This window comes from Phoca vitulina, unplaced genomic scaffold, assembly GCF_004348235.1.
Source record: "Phoca vitulina isolate PV1807 unplaced genomic scaffold, GSC_HSeal_1.0 scaffold31, whole genome shotgun sequence".
In the NCBI taxonomy this organism is placed as follows: domain Eukaryota; kingdom Metazoa; phylum Chordata; class Mammalia; order Carnivora; family Phocidae; genus Phoca; species Phoca vitulina.
In genome coordinates this window covers 13610704-13625083 of record NW_022589734.1, presented here as the reverse complement: position 1 = coordinate 13625083, position 14380 = coordinate 13610704, and the positions used below count along the sequence as shown (strand labels likewise).

Below are 14380 nucleotides of genomic sequence, written 5' to 3'. Positions count from 1 at the left end.
GAGGCTGATTATCTGTGATCTCCATCTCTCAGCCCCATTTTTTTTTTAAGATTTTTTATTTTATTTATTTATTCATGAGAGACAGAGAGAGAGAGAGGCAGAGGGAGAAGCAGGCTCCCCGCTGAGCAGGGAGCCCGATGCGGGACTCAATCCCAGGACCCTGGGATCATGACCTGAGCTGAAGGCAGACGCTTAACCATCTGAGCCACCCAGATGCCCTCTGAGCCCCATTTTTGTGCATGGTTTTGGAACGGATGGAAAAGCCAGTCAAATATTTGAACTGAAGTCCCCTGGAATCAGACTAGGCCACCCTGTGTTTTCCCATCATTTAATTCACTAAAATAACCATCGCTGCGACCTTTAGAGTCTTGTTGTTGTAGGGAAAATATCCTTGCAAAAGGAGAATTAAGGTTTTGGAAATCATGACCGAGAGCTTTTTCCCCCTAAGAAAATAATCCAAAGAGATAAGGCACAGAGATCTCCGCAAGGAAGGGTGCCATGGTACCCACGGCGCCTTCCATTTCAGGACAACAGGAGCACAGAACAGGTGAAAGAGAGAGCTTAAGGTCATTACATTTTCCAATTCTACACTCACAGCCTGTCAGGCTACTTCCATTAAGACTGTCCAGAGTTAGGCCATCTTGTAAGGTAAGGTAGTTGGGCTAGATGGAATCTAGAAATTTCTTTTTATTGCACATTCTATAACGAATTTAAACAAACACCAAAGGCCCTAAATTATTCTTCAGGGGTGGAAGAAAGAGGAGATTCTGTTCTCCATCTACCTAGCTCCAAATGATGTAATTTTCCCAACAAATGTCATAGGGATGAGCATTCCATGATATTCACAAGACGTTGGACAGCTGTGCCATTTTGGAGTATTTCCATTCTACTAATTAAATATACCAGGGGCTCCACCACTCAGGATGAAGGAGCAGGGATCTTTCAAAACAACTGCAATAGCTAATACATATGGTCCTTTAAGGGTCCTATACAAGTGCTTTGTAAATGTTCTCATTGACTCTTGCGAAGTAAGGAAGAATACTGCTATTATCTCGATTTTATGGATGAGGGCATTATGTTTCTGAGAAAATGAGGGAAGTGATCATGTGGTTGTGATCACAGCAGGTATGTAACTTTGGGTCTTCTCACTCCAGAGCCTGTGTTCTTCCCACGAACCCTGCTGTCTTCTCCCAGAGAAGCCGTGATGCCTAGGATTTTCTGGCACGTGTACGTGCTGACTAGGAAATGCAGTTTGCACAAAGCAAGGACAACAGATGCTCACAGAACCCAACTGCTCTTTTGCTATGGACTTTGCTCTGAAGAGCCCCAAGGTTAGAGGCTACTATGGAACAGAGAGGCAGGTTTGAATTCTAGACTCAGGCAGCATAAGAGTTTTAACGTGAGTAGCACAGGGCTGGAGGTGAGTAGGTGTGCAGACAGAACAGGGTACAAGAGAGGGGAGACAATAATTAGTAGGCTGAATAATCCAACCATGGATCATGGCGTGTTGTCACTAAAAAGGGGGACCACATGGGTTTATTGTGGCCACATTAATAACCTATTTCATTGAGGATAGAAAGGCCTCACCATCAACTCTTCCTGTTTCCCTTATTATTCTTCAGTGCCTAGTCCCTACTTCACAGTGCATTACATATTCATGGGTCTCCTCCCCTAAAAGGTAAGCCCACAAGGATGTGGGCTCTGTTTTGTCCTCATTGACCAAAAATGACATCTTCCTTCGTGAAAAAAAATGAACCACCAGGGAAGAACAAAGAAAAATTTACCTGTTTTAACAGGACGCCTACTACTTACAACAGACACAGTAAAAACAGAAAAATTCTGAAAGCTTGAGAGTAAAAGGGCAGTCCTAAATCTGCAAAAGCATATATTCTAAACTCTCTTCTCCTTCATTATGTCCCCATGACATGTCACGGAAGTGAAAAGCTTCATTCGCTCCCTCAGTCCTGTCTCCATCAAGAAAAACATTTAGGAAGTCTTATTTTTGGAAAATTCAACTCTCCTTTTTGACTCTACTAAGCCAAGTAGGAGACACATAGATTGGGAACACAAAGGCACCCCTCAGATTTCCATCCCCCTTCCCTCCGCCATTTTCCTACCATCCACCTCCCCTACGCCATTTTCCTACCATTTTCCTACCATCCCCCTCCCCTCTGCCATTTTTCTACCATTGAAATAGTTGTATGTTTCTAAGGAATCCCTCGACTTTGAAAGTTAAGAGACTATCTTATAGCCTATCATGTTTACTACTGGTGAGGGAGAGGCAGTTTACTTTTAATAATTCATAGAGAAATGAATGCCAAAACATCTACAACAATTCTGGGTCATGACAACAGTTGGTCTCTTTTCAAGAGAGCTTTATATCATCTCTCTACCTCTGTCAGATGGTAACAGTCAGAGGCATGGCAGGGCCCTGGGCCTCATCCACGGGTGGGGGATTACAGGTTATCAAACCCCTCCGATACCCTTTTAGGAAATCGGGGACAGATTTTGAAATTAAAAATCACTGTCTATTTTAAATCCTAATCTTCCTTGAAAAAACTTGAGAACCATTTTATCATTCTTTCTAAAGAAAAATGTGTAATAAAGAGATACTGCTTTCTGGTATTGGATTTCAGATGCAGTGCTTGTTAAAGTTCTTAAAAAGACATTAATTTCCTCAAAGGACAGAGGAAATTTATTATCTACAAATATAACACTGAAAATGAAATGAAACTTCCAAAGGAACAGCTTTTGTAATGTGGTGTGCGTGAGTTATAGAGAGGGCTTTCAGAGGGGAGGGAGAACAATTTTCTTCTTGGAGACCAAAAATGTGTAAGAAATTATGCTACGAATTGCAGGGCCTGAGGTTGAAGAATGACAGAAATAACCACCAAAATCCAAGAAAACAGTTAATCAGCTTCATTTTAGGCAAGCAGGCATGCATTGTGTGTTTTATCATGGCCTTCTAAGATAAGAAACTCAACATTAGAGCTTTTGTTTTTTTCTTGGACTCTAGTCAGCAGGAAACTATGTCGTTCTATATATAGACCAGGGCACTGAGCCTTCCTCAGTCGAGAATGTGTTTGGAGCTTCTTTTTTTTTCCCGGAGTGGTGATGAATTTAAATTAATTCATTCACAATCCCTTCCTCTGCCCTTTCCAAGGACCAGGGCCCCACGTTTCTGAAATCCTGTCTGGGGTTGGGTTGGGAGAAATAAAACCATAAGACGCACAGAGTCTGACCAACAGCCCATCCCTCCCAGCACTCTCCAGTTCTGATGGAGGAGCCAAGCAGTGGTGGCTTTCTAGCAGAACTCCATCCGCACACATCAGCGGGGGTCCTGGGTCATGCTTGGCTGGATGGTGGTGCCGGGAGGGCAGGATGCACGGAGGGGAGGCGTATGTTTGAGACCCAGCTGGGTCACTCACTAGCTGTACATCTTGGTTTGGCTTCTCATTGGTTAAATGGAGACACCTATCTGCCCACGTCATAGGTTTTCTCAGAGATAATGCTGGTGCACTGTGCTTTGTAAATGTCAGTGTTTTAACTAGGGATGCACTTAAGCAATGACCATTCATCATAAACCAGTCATTACGGATATTATCCACGAATTTATTAAAAACACTTCCTTCAGCTTTTTGGTTGCTTTTGGCCTGAAGAATCTTTCTGGACAATGGTTTCCGAGAAGATCAAAGAATCAACAGTCACGCAATGGGCAAGAGCAGATCTTCTACTGATGCACATAGGAAATCAGGAGCAGAGTCTCCCTCTTTTGAAAATATACTTCCTTTTTTATCCTCTTAAGACTTCAAAAGATGTTAGTGGTTTATATAGTCTCATTTTAACCTGCCCCTCCCCCCCCCGCCTCCCCAAGCAGTTTGCTCATCACCTTGCAGGAGAGGATTCGTCCTGCTCACAGTGACATCACCTTGCACTGAAATCACATCATGCCCCTGGGAATCACAGTTACATTATAAACAGTATCGACGTGCAGCCACTTACAGATAAATCTGTGCCTCACAATCAAAGAAATGACCTAAAGTAAGAAGTTGCCAGTTCTGGCCTCAAGAGGTCAGGGACAAATGGTCATTGATACAAGAAAGAGAATCCTTCCCTGGAAATGCATTTCATTTAAATATGTATGCACTTTCACAGCTGATGAACAAAACCCCGAACTTCTTCGAACAAATGCTACTTCACAAGCAAATGGCATTTGGGTTTTTGATTTCATTCTTGCCAGGCCACCAATGTGTGTCTGCTTATCATCACGGAACACTCTGATTTACAGATGGAAGCATTCTTAGCACAAGCCAACGCAGTAATTAGACTGTTATGGCTATAAGAAACCTTGGAAATCATCTAGTTCACGACCAAGAATTATTCTTTAGAATTTCCTGTGACCCTGGAGGCCACATGAAGAAAAAGTAGTTGTCACCATGGAATGTATTTATACTAGGATTATAAATGAATTGTGCTCTTTGGTAGGTCTAAAAGTAATTATGGAGTAATAGGATTTGAGGGATTGAAGGAATCTGAGCGGGGCGGGGGAGAAGGGCTACTGTTTTCAATTTCTTCTGTCCAAAGTTGAAATTATTCCTTTTTCAGGAATTCTTGACAGGTAGAAATTTAATCCCCAGCTAATGTGTAAATATAAAAATGGGGATATTATAAGCAAACAAAATAAACTATTCACATACCTAAACTTACCAATATTATTTCAGAGGTGCCTGGGTGGTTCGGTTGGTTGCCCACCCGACTCTTGATTTTGGCTCAGGTCATGATCTCAGGGTTGTAGGATCGAGCCCTGCGTTGGGCTCCATGCACTGTGTGGAGTCTGCTTCCCTCCCTCCCTCTCTCTCTCTCTCCCCCTCTGCCCCTCCCCCTGCTCCAACTCTCTCTCTAAAATAAATACATATTTTTTTTTTAAGATTTTATTTATTTATTTGAGAGAGAGAATGAGATAGAGAGAGCATGAGGGGGGGAGGGTCAGAGGGAGAAGCAGACTCCCCGCTGAGCGGGGAGCCCGATGCGGGACTCGATCCCAGGACTCCAGGATCATGACCTGAGCCGAAGGCAGTTGCTTAACCAACTGAGCCACCCAGGCACCCTAAAATAAATACATCTTTAAAAAATTATTATTTTAAAAGAAAGATCACAGATGTTATTAATTGTGTGTATACCACAATACTTGGCATGCAGTATTCGGTAAACATTACGAAAAGTTCAAGATGGTTTTGGAACCCTTCCTGCATCTGGTTGACCATCACTGGTCTGGACTTGTTAACACAGATGCACAACTAATATCCTGGAAGAGGTAAAAAATCATTCTATTTCTAGAAACATTCACAGTCGAGTTAAAAACCTACTTCAATCTCACACAAGGTTACAGAGTTGGACAGGTCCTGAACAAATGATCTCCCCTGTTAGGTTTTCCTTTATGAAATACACGAGTAAAGCATCTGAGACAGCTGTTAGCTTATCCTTTTTTTTTTTTTTTTTTTAAGATTTTATTTATTTGTTTGACAGAGAGAGACACAGTGTGAGAGGGAACACAAGCAGGGTGAGTGGGAGAGGGAGAAGCAGGCTTCCCGCCGAGCAGGGAGCCCGATGTGGGACTCGATCCCAGGACCCCCGGGACCATGACCTGAACCGAAGGCAGACGCTTAACGACTGAGCCACCCAGGCGCCCCTAGCCTATCCTTCTTGAAGACCTCCAGCACCCTCTCCCGCGGTTCCTGGGTCCTTCCTTAGGTCAGATTACAATCTTCTGTTATTTCTCTCATTCTCAATGATTGGTCCTCTACAGACTCGGGGAATAACTGCCAACTTCCTGCCTTTTCATAAAAATCTCACCACCCATTTGGAGACAGTCTATCACTCCTTCCTCTCATCTGCCTAGAATGTTCTCTCATTTCCTTTCTCCCTCTTTATCTGGTCATTCCTATCTTTTGGATTTCAGTTGAAATGCAGCTCTCCAGAAAAGCCCACCCTGAATCCCACCTACTAAGCTGACCCCCTGCTGTATGCCGCCCTCCCTCCCTGACTCACCCAGTTTATGCTACCAGCAGACTCTGCACCCCGCTGGGGCCAGCAACCCTCCATACCTGGTTCACTGCTGCATCTGCAGGGTCAAGCACAGAGCCTGGTCCAGAAAAGGTACTCAGTAAAAAATTGTGGACTGATCTTATGGATGCTAAGGAAACACAGGTACCTTCCTTTTTAAATGTTAGAGCTTTCCTGTTCTAGCTGTTGAGGGATTCTGGGGGTAGGAAAAGGTAGAGGAAAACTGAATTTATTAGAGATGTATTTATTTGTCCACTTTAAGACCCATAGGTAGTAAGCAAACGCATCTCTCTAGAACTAAATGTATAGTTCTTAAAATTTCCTAAACCAAACCCAATGGGTGAAAATAAAACAGTATTAAGAACATAATTATTGACATACATAGGAATGAAAACATGTGAATTTTTTGTTTTTTTTTTTAGTTTCAACCCAGAGATTTCAATTACTCCTCCCACGCTAATACACTCCCCTTCCTCTAATCTGTCAGGATGCCCTTTCATCCACCTTTCATCTGCTTGTGCCTATTTTTCAGATCTCTATAAATTCCTAAAATTCTGGAAGTTAAGTTTTAGTCTTAGTTGGAGGATACTGAAGACAGTTGGACGATCCAATATGAAACTCTACACCTCAACAGTTTGCTAGAAGAGCCATGGATGATCACTTCCCCAATTTTATCATATACAACGAATATGGTGCAAGAGAATTAAATGAAGGGATAAGGAACTTCAGTGGGTCAAGTTCATCATCAACATTATAGTATCTTGAACTCAAGTCTGATATTACTCAATGTGCAAGCAAAGTCCTACGTGCAACTTTAAAGGAAGACACTTTTACTTTGTTTCTAATATCTACAAAAACAAAATTCACACAGTTCAACAACAGCTGAACAATGGGATGGGGAGTATAACCACAAGTAAAACTTCTTTCTATAATTAAGGGAATTTCTAAGAAAACATTAAACATCAGATGAAAACACCTTTCTATTCAAAGATCAGAAGAACTTAATTCATTTACTAAATGTTTGCTGAGTACTTGCTACATGACAGGTCCCAGTGATGGACCGGGAAGTTGAGTGGGAAGACAAGGCTGGTCCCTGCCCATATTTAAGAGAGAATATACAGACAAACACACAACATGAGGTGGTGTGTGCTGAGAGACGCAGTCCAGAAGGAGGCAGAGCTCCCTCTGGGCATCTGAGAAGGGGTCAAGGAGGACATGGTATTTCTTAAAAAATAAGCAGAATTTGGCTTTGCAAAACAAGGTGGAGTGGGTGGTGGAGAGGAGAGGAGAGTGCATTCCAGACAGGGAGCGTTCCAAATTTTAGAATCATGAGAAAAATACAAAAGGTTAAAGACATGTTCTCACCACCATCACTTAATATTTACATAACGGGTGTTTTGTGAGAACTCAAAGCTCAACAGTGACAAAGAACATCAGGAACACTCTAAATGTCCAGCAGCAGAGAATAGATTAATAATCTAACCATAGTGGCTACCAAGGACTCTATATCCATCCATGCATCCATGCATCCATCCATCCATCCATTTGTTTATTCACTCCAACATTTATTAAGTACCTATAGTGACTATAAGCCAGGTCCTATTCTAGGCGTTCAGGACACAAGCTGGAACAAAACAGTTCTCACCTTTGCGGACGGTATATCCTATTAGGGGAGAAGAGCAATAAGCAAAATAAAAAGCCAGCAATATAGGATGTTAGATGGGGAAAAAAGCTACAAAAGGAATAAAGGGGGGCTGGAGAATACACTGTGCTGGGAGAAGGGTTGTAATGTTAAGTAGGGAGATCAGGGAGGGCCTCACTGAGGAGGTGACAATTGAGTACAGACCCAAGGAAGGTGAGGGACAGAGCCCTGAGGATATGTGAGGGAAGAGCAGTCTAGAGTGAGGGAATAGTCAGCACAAAGGCCCTTTGTCCGAGGGCACCTGGCAGTCCAAGGCTGTGAGAACAGCGAGAGAGCCTTTGTGGTGGGTGATGGTGGGTGGTGCGGGGAATGAGACAGGGAGATGACAGGGGTCCACGCCGTGCTGGCCTTCTTTGCTTTTCACTCATAAGTGCGCTGGAAGGCCAAAGAAACATTTTGGGCACAGTCATTATTATGGGTTATTGTGTCCCCCTCAAAATTCATGTGTTTAAATCCTAATCCCAGTACCTCAGAATGGGACTGCATCTGGAGACTGTTTTTAAAGGAGCGACTGAGCAAGATGACATCATTGGGGTGGGGATGGTGTTCTAACCAAATGACTGGTGACCTTATAAGAGCAGATTAGGACCCAGATGCACACAGAGGGAAGACCACGTGAGGACCCAGGGAGAAGGTGGCCGTCTGTGAGCCAAGGAGAGAGGCCTCAGGGGAAACCAACCCTGTGGACACTTGGATCTTGGATTTCTAGCCTCCAGAGCTATGAGAACATAAATTCCTGTTGTTTAAGCCACCCAGTCTGTGGTACTTTGTTATGGCCACCCTAGCAGACTAATGCAATCAAGACCCAATTTCTGTGACATGTTGTCTGTTTGACTGAAGGGCAGGAGTGGAGGCAGGAGACCAGGCAGCAGGGACAATGGAGGTCAGACCACTGGGTGGGAAGTGGCTCATCTAAGAGATATTCTCAATGTAGACCTAACAGGATCTGCCAACGCCTCAGACATAAGGTACGAGAAAAAGAAGGGTGTCAAGAGTGACCCCAAGATTTCTGGCCTGAGCGACTGGAAGGACAAATTTCCCTTTTCCTTAATTAAGAAGGACTTCTTTAAAGTGTATTCCCTTAAGAATCTTCCCCAAATTCCTTCAGGGTCAACAAGGATACAGATCCTATCCTCATTTTACCAACAGGGAAGCCAGAGCACAGGGAACTGATGAAGTGAATTAAGATGAGAAAGAAAATTAGTGGCTGATTAGGATTTTAAGTCTGAATTCCAAGATTTATGTCAATTAGATCACAGACCTTACTGCGGATCTTAAAAATTACATGATATCTGAAATGAGAAAATGTCACTTTCAAAAAAGACATGAATCATCAAGGAAGGAAACAAGTGAAGACCATGCCATTTCAGGAAACTGACACAAAATCTCCAATAGGATTAGATCAAACCTATTTGTAATATGCCTTTCAGGGGCACTGAAGGTGAATTTTTATGTAATTTGGTGTAACATTCACCACTGTTTCTTGGACACTTTCACTGCATGCCATGCAACAGGATGATGAATTTGGATGGAAGAAGTCACTTGTTCTTCACAAACAACCCTAACGAGGTTGGTGGTGGTGTTATTACCCCTGGTTTACAGATGAGGAATCGAAGGCAAAAAGAAGTGAGGCTGACATCCCAGCAGTTAGACTGTGGAACCCCGTGATGCGGGGCCCCCTCTAGCTTGGCTGCCCTGCCGAGGGCAGCCCTGTGACCTTGGATAAATATGGCACTCTTCAAGTTTGCTTCAACTTTGTCTCTAGTTCCCTCCTCCTGCGCCCCTCCCCCAAATCTGGTGAGCCAGTGCTGTAAGTGCCCAACTACATGTCACATCTTTGCATCATCGAGGAAGGTCAGGTTAGAGTAATGATTAAGAACTTGTTCATATCTACAGCAGCATTATCAACAATAGCCAAACTATGGAGAGAGCCCAGATGTCCATCAACTGATGAATGGATACAGAAGATGTGGTGTGTATATACAGTGGAATACTACTCAGCCATCAAAAAGATTGCCATCTTGCCATATGCAACAATGTGGATGGAGCTAGAGAGTATTATGCTAAGTGAAATAAGTGAGCCAGAGAAAGACAAATACCTTATGATCTCACTCAGGTGTGGAATTTAAAAAAGAAAACAGATGAACATATGGTAAGGGGTAGGGGAAAAGAAGAGAGGAAAACAAACCATAGGAGACTTGTAACGATGGAGAACAAACGGAGGGTTGATGGAGAGAGGGGAGGTGGGTGGGGGGATGGGCTAGATGGATGATGGGGATGAAAGAGGACACTTGTTGTGATGAGCACTGGGTGTTGTACGTAAGTGATGAATCACTGAATTCTACTCCAGAAACCAACATTGCACTGTATGTTAACTAAGTAAAATTTAAATTAAGAAAAAAAAAAGAACTTGTTCACACAAATCAGAACAGTATTCTTGGGAGAACTACAAGCAAGATGGTAAAGGGTCTACAAACCATCTCAATAAATGGTTATTATAACGAACCTGGGATTATTGGTGTGGAAGAGAGAAGCCCTTAATAAAGTCATTGGTAGCGACCTTCAAAGATTTGGAAACTTTTCACAGGAAAGGAAGACTAGAAATAGAACTGAGGGGGTCTAAGTTAGGAGAAGTAAAACCTGTAACCTAATATAAGAAACTCTGTAATAATCAAACCTTCTTGACAACGGGGTGGGCTCTCTGGGGCCCTTGGGAGGCTCCTGTTCTTGCAGGGAGTGGAAGACAAATGGTCAGGCATGCTGCGGCTGGCATTGGGCTGGCTGCCTGGATGTTCTCCATGGTCCCTTCCAATGACAACAGGGCTATTTATTCAGATTTATGGCCCAAAGTCCGGCATTAATGCTCCTTAATTCCTCATCTGATTTTCACATGACTTACAGTGTTTCATCAGGAGCCGACCACAGGAATGCACCCAGGCCGGACAGGTGACATTCCATGAGACCTTGGGGGCTTTGCGGCTGGGCATGCTTAAGTGCTCGGGAATGTTTCTTCCTGCTTGCCATGTTTTTTGGGGTCACTGGAAATTGCCAGGGGAAGAGAGAAATGATTCTTTCTTTCCGTGTTAAGCTTGGTCAGAACAAGGATGAAATCATGTTGACAGGCAACCGGGAGCATTTGTAGGCAGTTAAAAGGAGGGCAGCATCACCAGAGATGGTGGCAGATCCCGCACTAATGGGAGGTGGCCTGTGACACCGTTGCTTCGGATCCACCCAGGACTTCTGGAAGACCCAGATGGGGACGCTCAGAAAAATCTCTCCATCTTTATTTGTTTGGGAAGAAGGCCTCTCTTTCTCTGGAGGGTGATCTTGTTAGAGTGAGGCACACGTTAATGCCCTACGTCCTGGCTTGTCTATCTGAACAACCCTGTAACCTTGACCTAAGGCGGGAAGGGAGGGAGACAGGAGGTAATGAGAGCCTGAGGGTGGTACAAAGCACAGGGGATTGCCTCGGCCCAGCAGCCAACATCATGCTGTTGCCCTTCCTGCCCCCTCTTCCCATAATATCATCTGTTCTCTTTGATTCATTTCAGGAAAGAAATGACCTGGTTTAGGTGCAATAGACCTACCCACTGGTCTACATGAAACTGAAATATTCTACAAATACACACAGAAATTACTGAACCGAAAAATGGCGTGTCCCTTGTTGGTTAACACTTCCCACTGAACCTTTGAAAATGGCATATTTCAGTAGAAACGGATTTAGCAACTACCATGATCTCTCGAGTATCTTTTTCAATTGATTAAATCTCCTGCGAGATACAAAGGCTTACTGGGCACACAGTAGGTGTGGAGATCGGAAATTATGTTGACTGTTAGCTGTTTTCAGGACAACAGCTGTCCTATTATAGGGAGAGTTCTGGATTTGCAGTAGGAAAACCCAGGCTTGAGGACGTGCCCCTTGACTTACTACCTAGGATGGTGCTTTTCAAAACGTCTATGAGGAAGGACCTGTTTTGTTGGCTGGTTTCGTCGGTATGTTTATCTATTTTAATTTTCAATCTGTCACAAACTGATGCTTTTGTAAAATATAATAAAAAATCTATAAAAACCGAAACCCTTTTTTATTATCAGATTCAACAGACATAAAATCATTCTGTCAAATCGTTATAAAAGCGTCTTAAAACTTGGCCTCCGTTTCTGTACCCATACAATTACCGATGGGCAACAAGCAGTTTGCTGACCACTCTTGAGAAATTGGCATTGGGGAACTTACTTAGCCTTCCTTAGTTTCTCTACTTACTCAGTCTCCCTAGGTCATGTGAAGATTAAGATGATAATAAAGATATATCAAAGGCTAAAAAGTGCCGTCCAAATTGAAAACGACTACTTTCTTTATTAACAATAACAGTAGTTGAAAAGGATGCCAAGGGGCCAAAGAAATCTTTTTTCCAGCGAGGGTGGATATCAGTTGGCAATCGAGTCAGAATTCCTAGCAACAACTACTTCCCCTTGGAATCACGTATAGCCCAAACACAGAATACTTGGCGGCGAGTCTGGAAACTATCACAGAAAGCTCCTGACCATGTCCGTCTTGCCTCTGGCTCTCTGCCCGGTGACCAGCAGGCCCTCCAGACTGCAATTTTCCCATCGCCAGGACCCAGCTAACAGTTGTCACTACTCCGGGACAGGCACTCAGGGTCCCAAGCTCAGACACATCCTGCAGAGCGGATTGCAACACTTTCTTCTTCTTGTGCTAGGGCATTAGGGCAAGCAACATGCCTTGGAATCATGTTAGGAAATCTGGGAGAAGTGGGGTGGTATTTGCACGCGTGCACACACACACACACACACACACACAGCACAAACAATTCAGAACAAGTCCTTCAGGTCCTACCCTGGGCTCGATCTCACGACCCTGAGATCATGACCTGAGCCGAGATCAAGTGTTGGACGCTCAACCGACTGAGTCACCCAGGCGTCCCTGTCTTTTTCTATCATAAGAACAGTACACACAAAATAAAAAGTAGCAGTACAGGAAGATATGGAATATAAAAGTAAAAGAATTTCTCGGGGTCCTCAGTTGTTAAGCGTCTGCCTTCGGCTCAGGTCATGTTCCCAGGGTCCTGGGATCAAGCCCCGCATCAGGCTCCCTGCTCCGCAGATAGCCTGCTTCTCCCTCTCCAACTCCCCCTGTTTGTGTTCCCTCTCTTGCTATGTCTTTCTCTGTCAAATAAATAAATAAAATCTTAAAAAATAAAAAAAATAAAAAAAAAATTTCTCTCCCGTCTCCCCACCTGAGGGGTAACCACTATTAATAATCATATATATATGCTTTCAAAAAATGTTAAGATTTATAGAAGCATATGTGTTATATAAATAACACATATATATTACTCTTTATATATATTTATGTATTTAGATATACTTACATGTAAATACATATATTAATATATTTATAGTAAGTATTTAACTTATATTAAATATTTATATTTAAAATCTATATTAAGTATATTAATATATTTACACATACTAGTATATTTATATATTACTTATATATTTATACATATTATGCTATTTATAGAGTACATGTGTGTATACAGAGAAGTTACTTTTTCTTTCTGATAAATATGATTGTTCTATAGTTTGGCAATCGGCAACACTATCTTTTTTTTCTTCCACACTTTCCTTGACATTGAGTTTTTGGTCTGATTTTACTTCCAAATTTTCCCCCAGAGAGGATGAGCCCTTACCCTGGTCTTTACACCTCTGAGTCACGGTCAGATCCCCAAGCAGCCCCCCGGCCCCCCACCCCCGCCACCGAGCCAAGACCACCCCCCCAGCCCTCCCTCCCCTTCCCCCCACCAATTACCTTTCCAGCCTCTGCATGGTCATGGCCAGCGTTTTGTTCAGCTCCTCGATCATCCTGCAGCCAGAGGGGTGCATGGGGAGGGAGCCGGTGGTGGAGGGGAGGTGCGGGCCGAGACTGCCGTACTGCAGCTGGTGTTGGATCTGGGACGGCAGGACCGTGTGGTGGTGCTGGGCCCCACTCTGCGGGCCGCTCTTCTGGGCCGCGTAGGATGCCAGGGAGAGGTCTGGCCCCCCGACAGGCATGCAGATCATGACTTTCTTTGGAGGTAGTGGAGGCGACAGTTTGACGGGCAGACAAGGCAATTTCACAGGGCCGCCAGGATCTGCAGCACAAGGAGGGCGAGAGGCAGCTGTGAGTTTGGGGGCACGGGAAGAAACCTAGACCCTCACATGTGCGCCCACCCTGGGACCGTGGGCCCTGCCGTGGGCTCTGAGATAAAATGCACCAGCAGGCGAGTGCCCCTCAACAAGCACCCACCAACTCTTGGTTCCTGCCCAAAGTGGGCTGGCCACATCAAGGGCCCTCGGGGACCCAGGCATTGGCGACGTCTGTCACGCAGCTCTCAGGCTAAGTAAGGCTCACCGGCAGCAGGAAGGGGGGACGAACGCAGTGCATTCTTTGGTTCCTGGAAACCCATGGAACCTCAAAGAGACCCTTTCTAGGATACGCCATGAGGTCTACAATTTTGCCACTGTCATGTGAAAATATCCTTTCAGTTGGCACTTTCTAACAGGCACGGGACTAGAAGCCAGTCCTAGGTTCAAGTCCACGAACAGCATGTCCCT

The 14380-nt window shown here is 44.0% G+C and overlaps 1 protein-coding gene across 10 annotated transcripts in view; it reads right to left on the bottom strand.

Annotated features, from left to right (window-relative positions):
- Positions 1-14380, bottom strand: part of PHACTR1 (phosphatase and actin regulator 1) — a 557340-nt gene that overhangs the window by 52745 nt on the left and 490215 nt on the right. For all 10 annotated transcript variants that reach the window (XM_032424836.1, XM_032424834.1, XM_032424839.1 and 7 more), the window contains one exon: positions 13596-13917. In XM_032424836.1, the coding sequence (XP_032280727.1) occupies positions 13596-13917 (322 nt within the window). The remainder of the gene's footprint in view (positions 1-13595; positions 13918-14380) is intronic.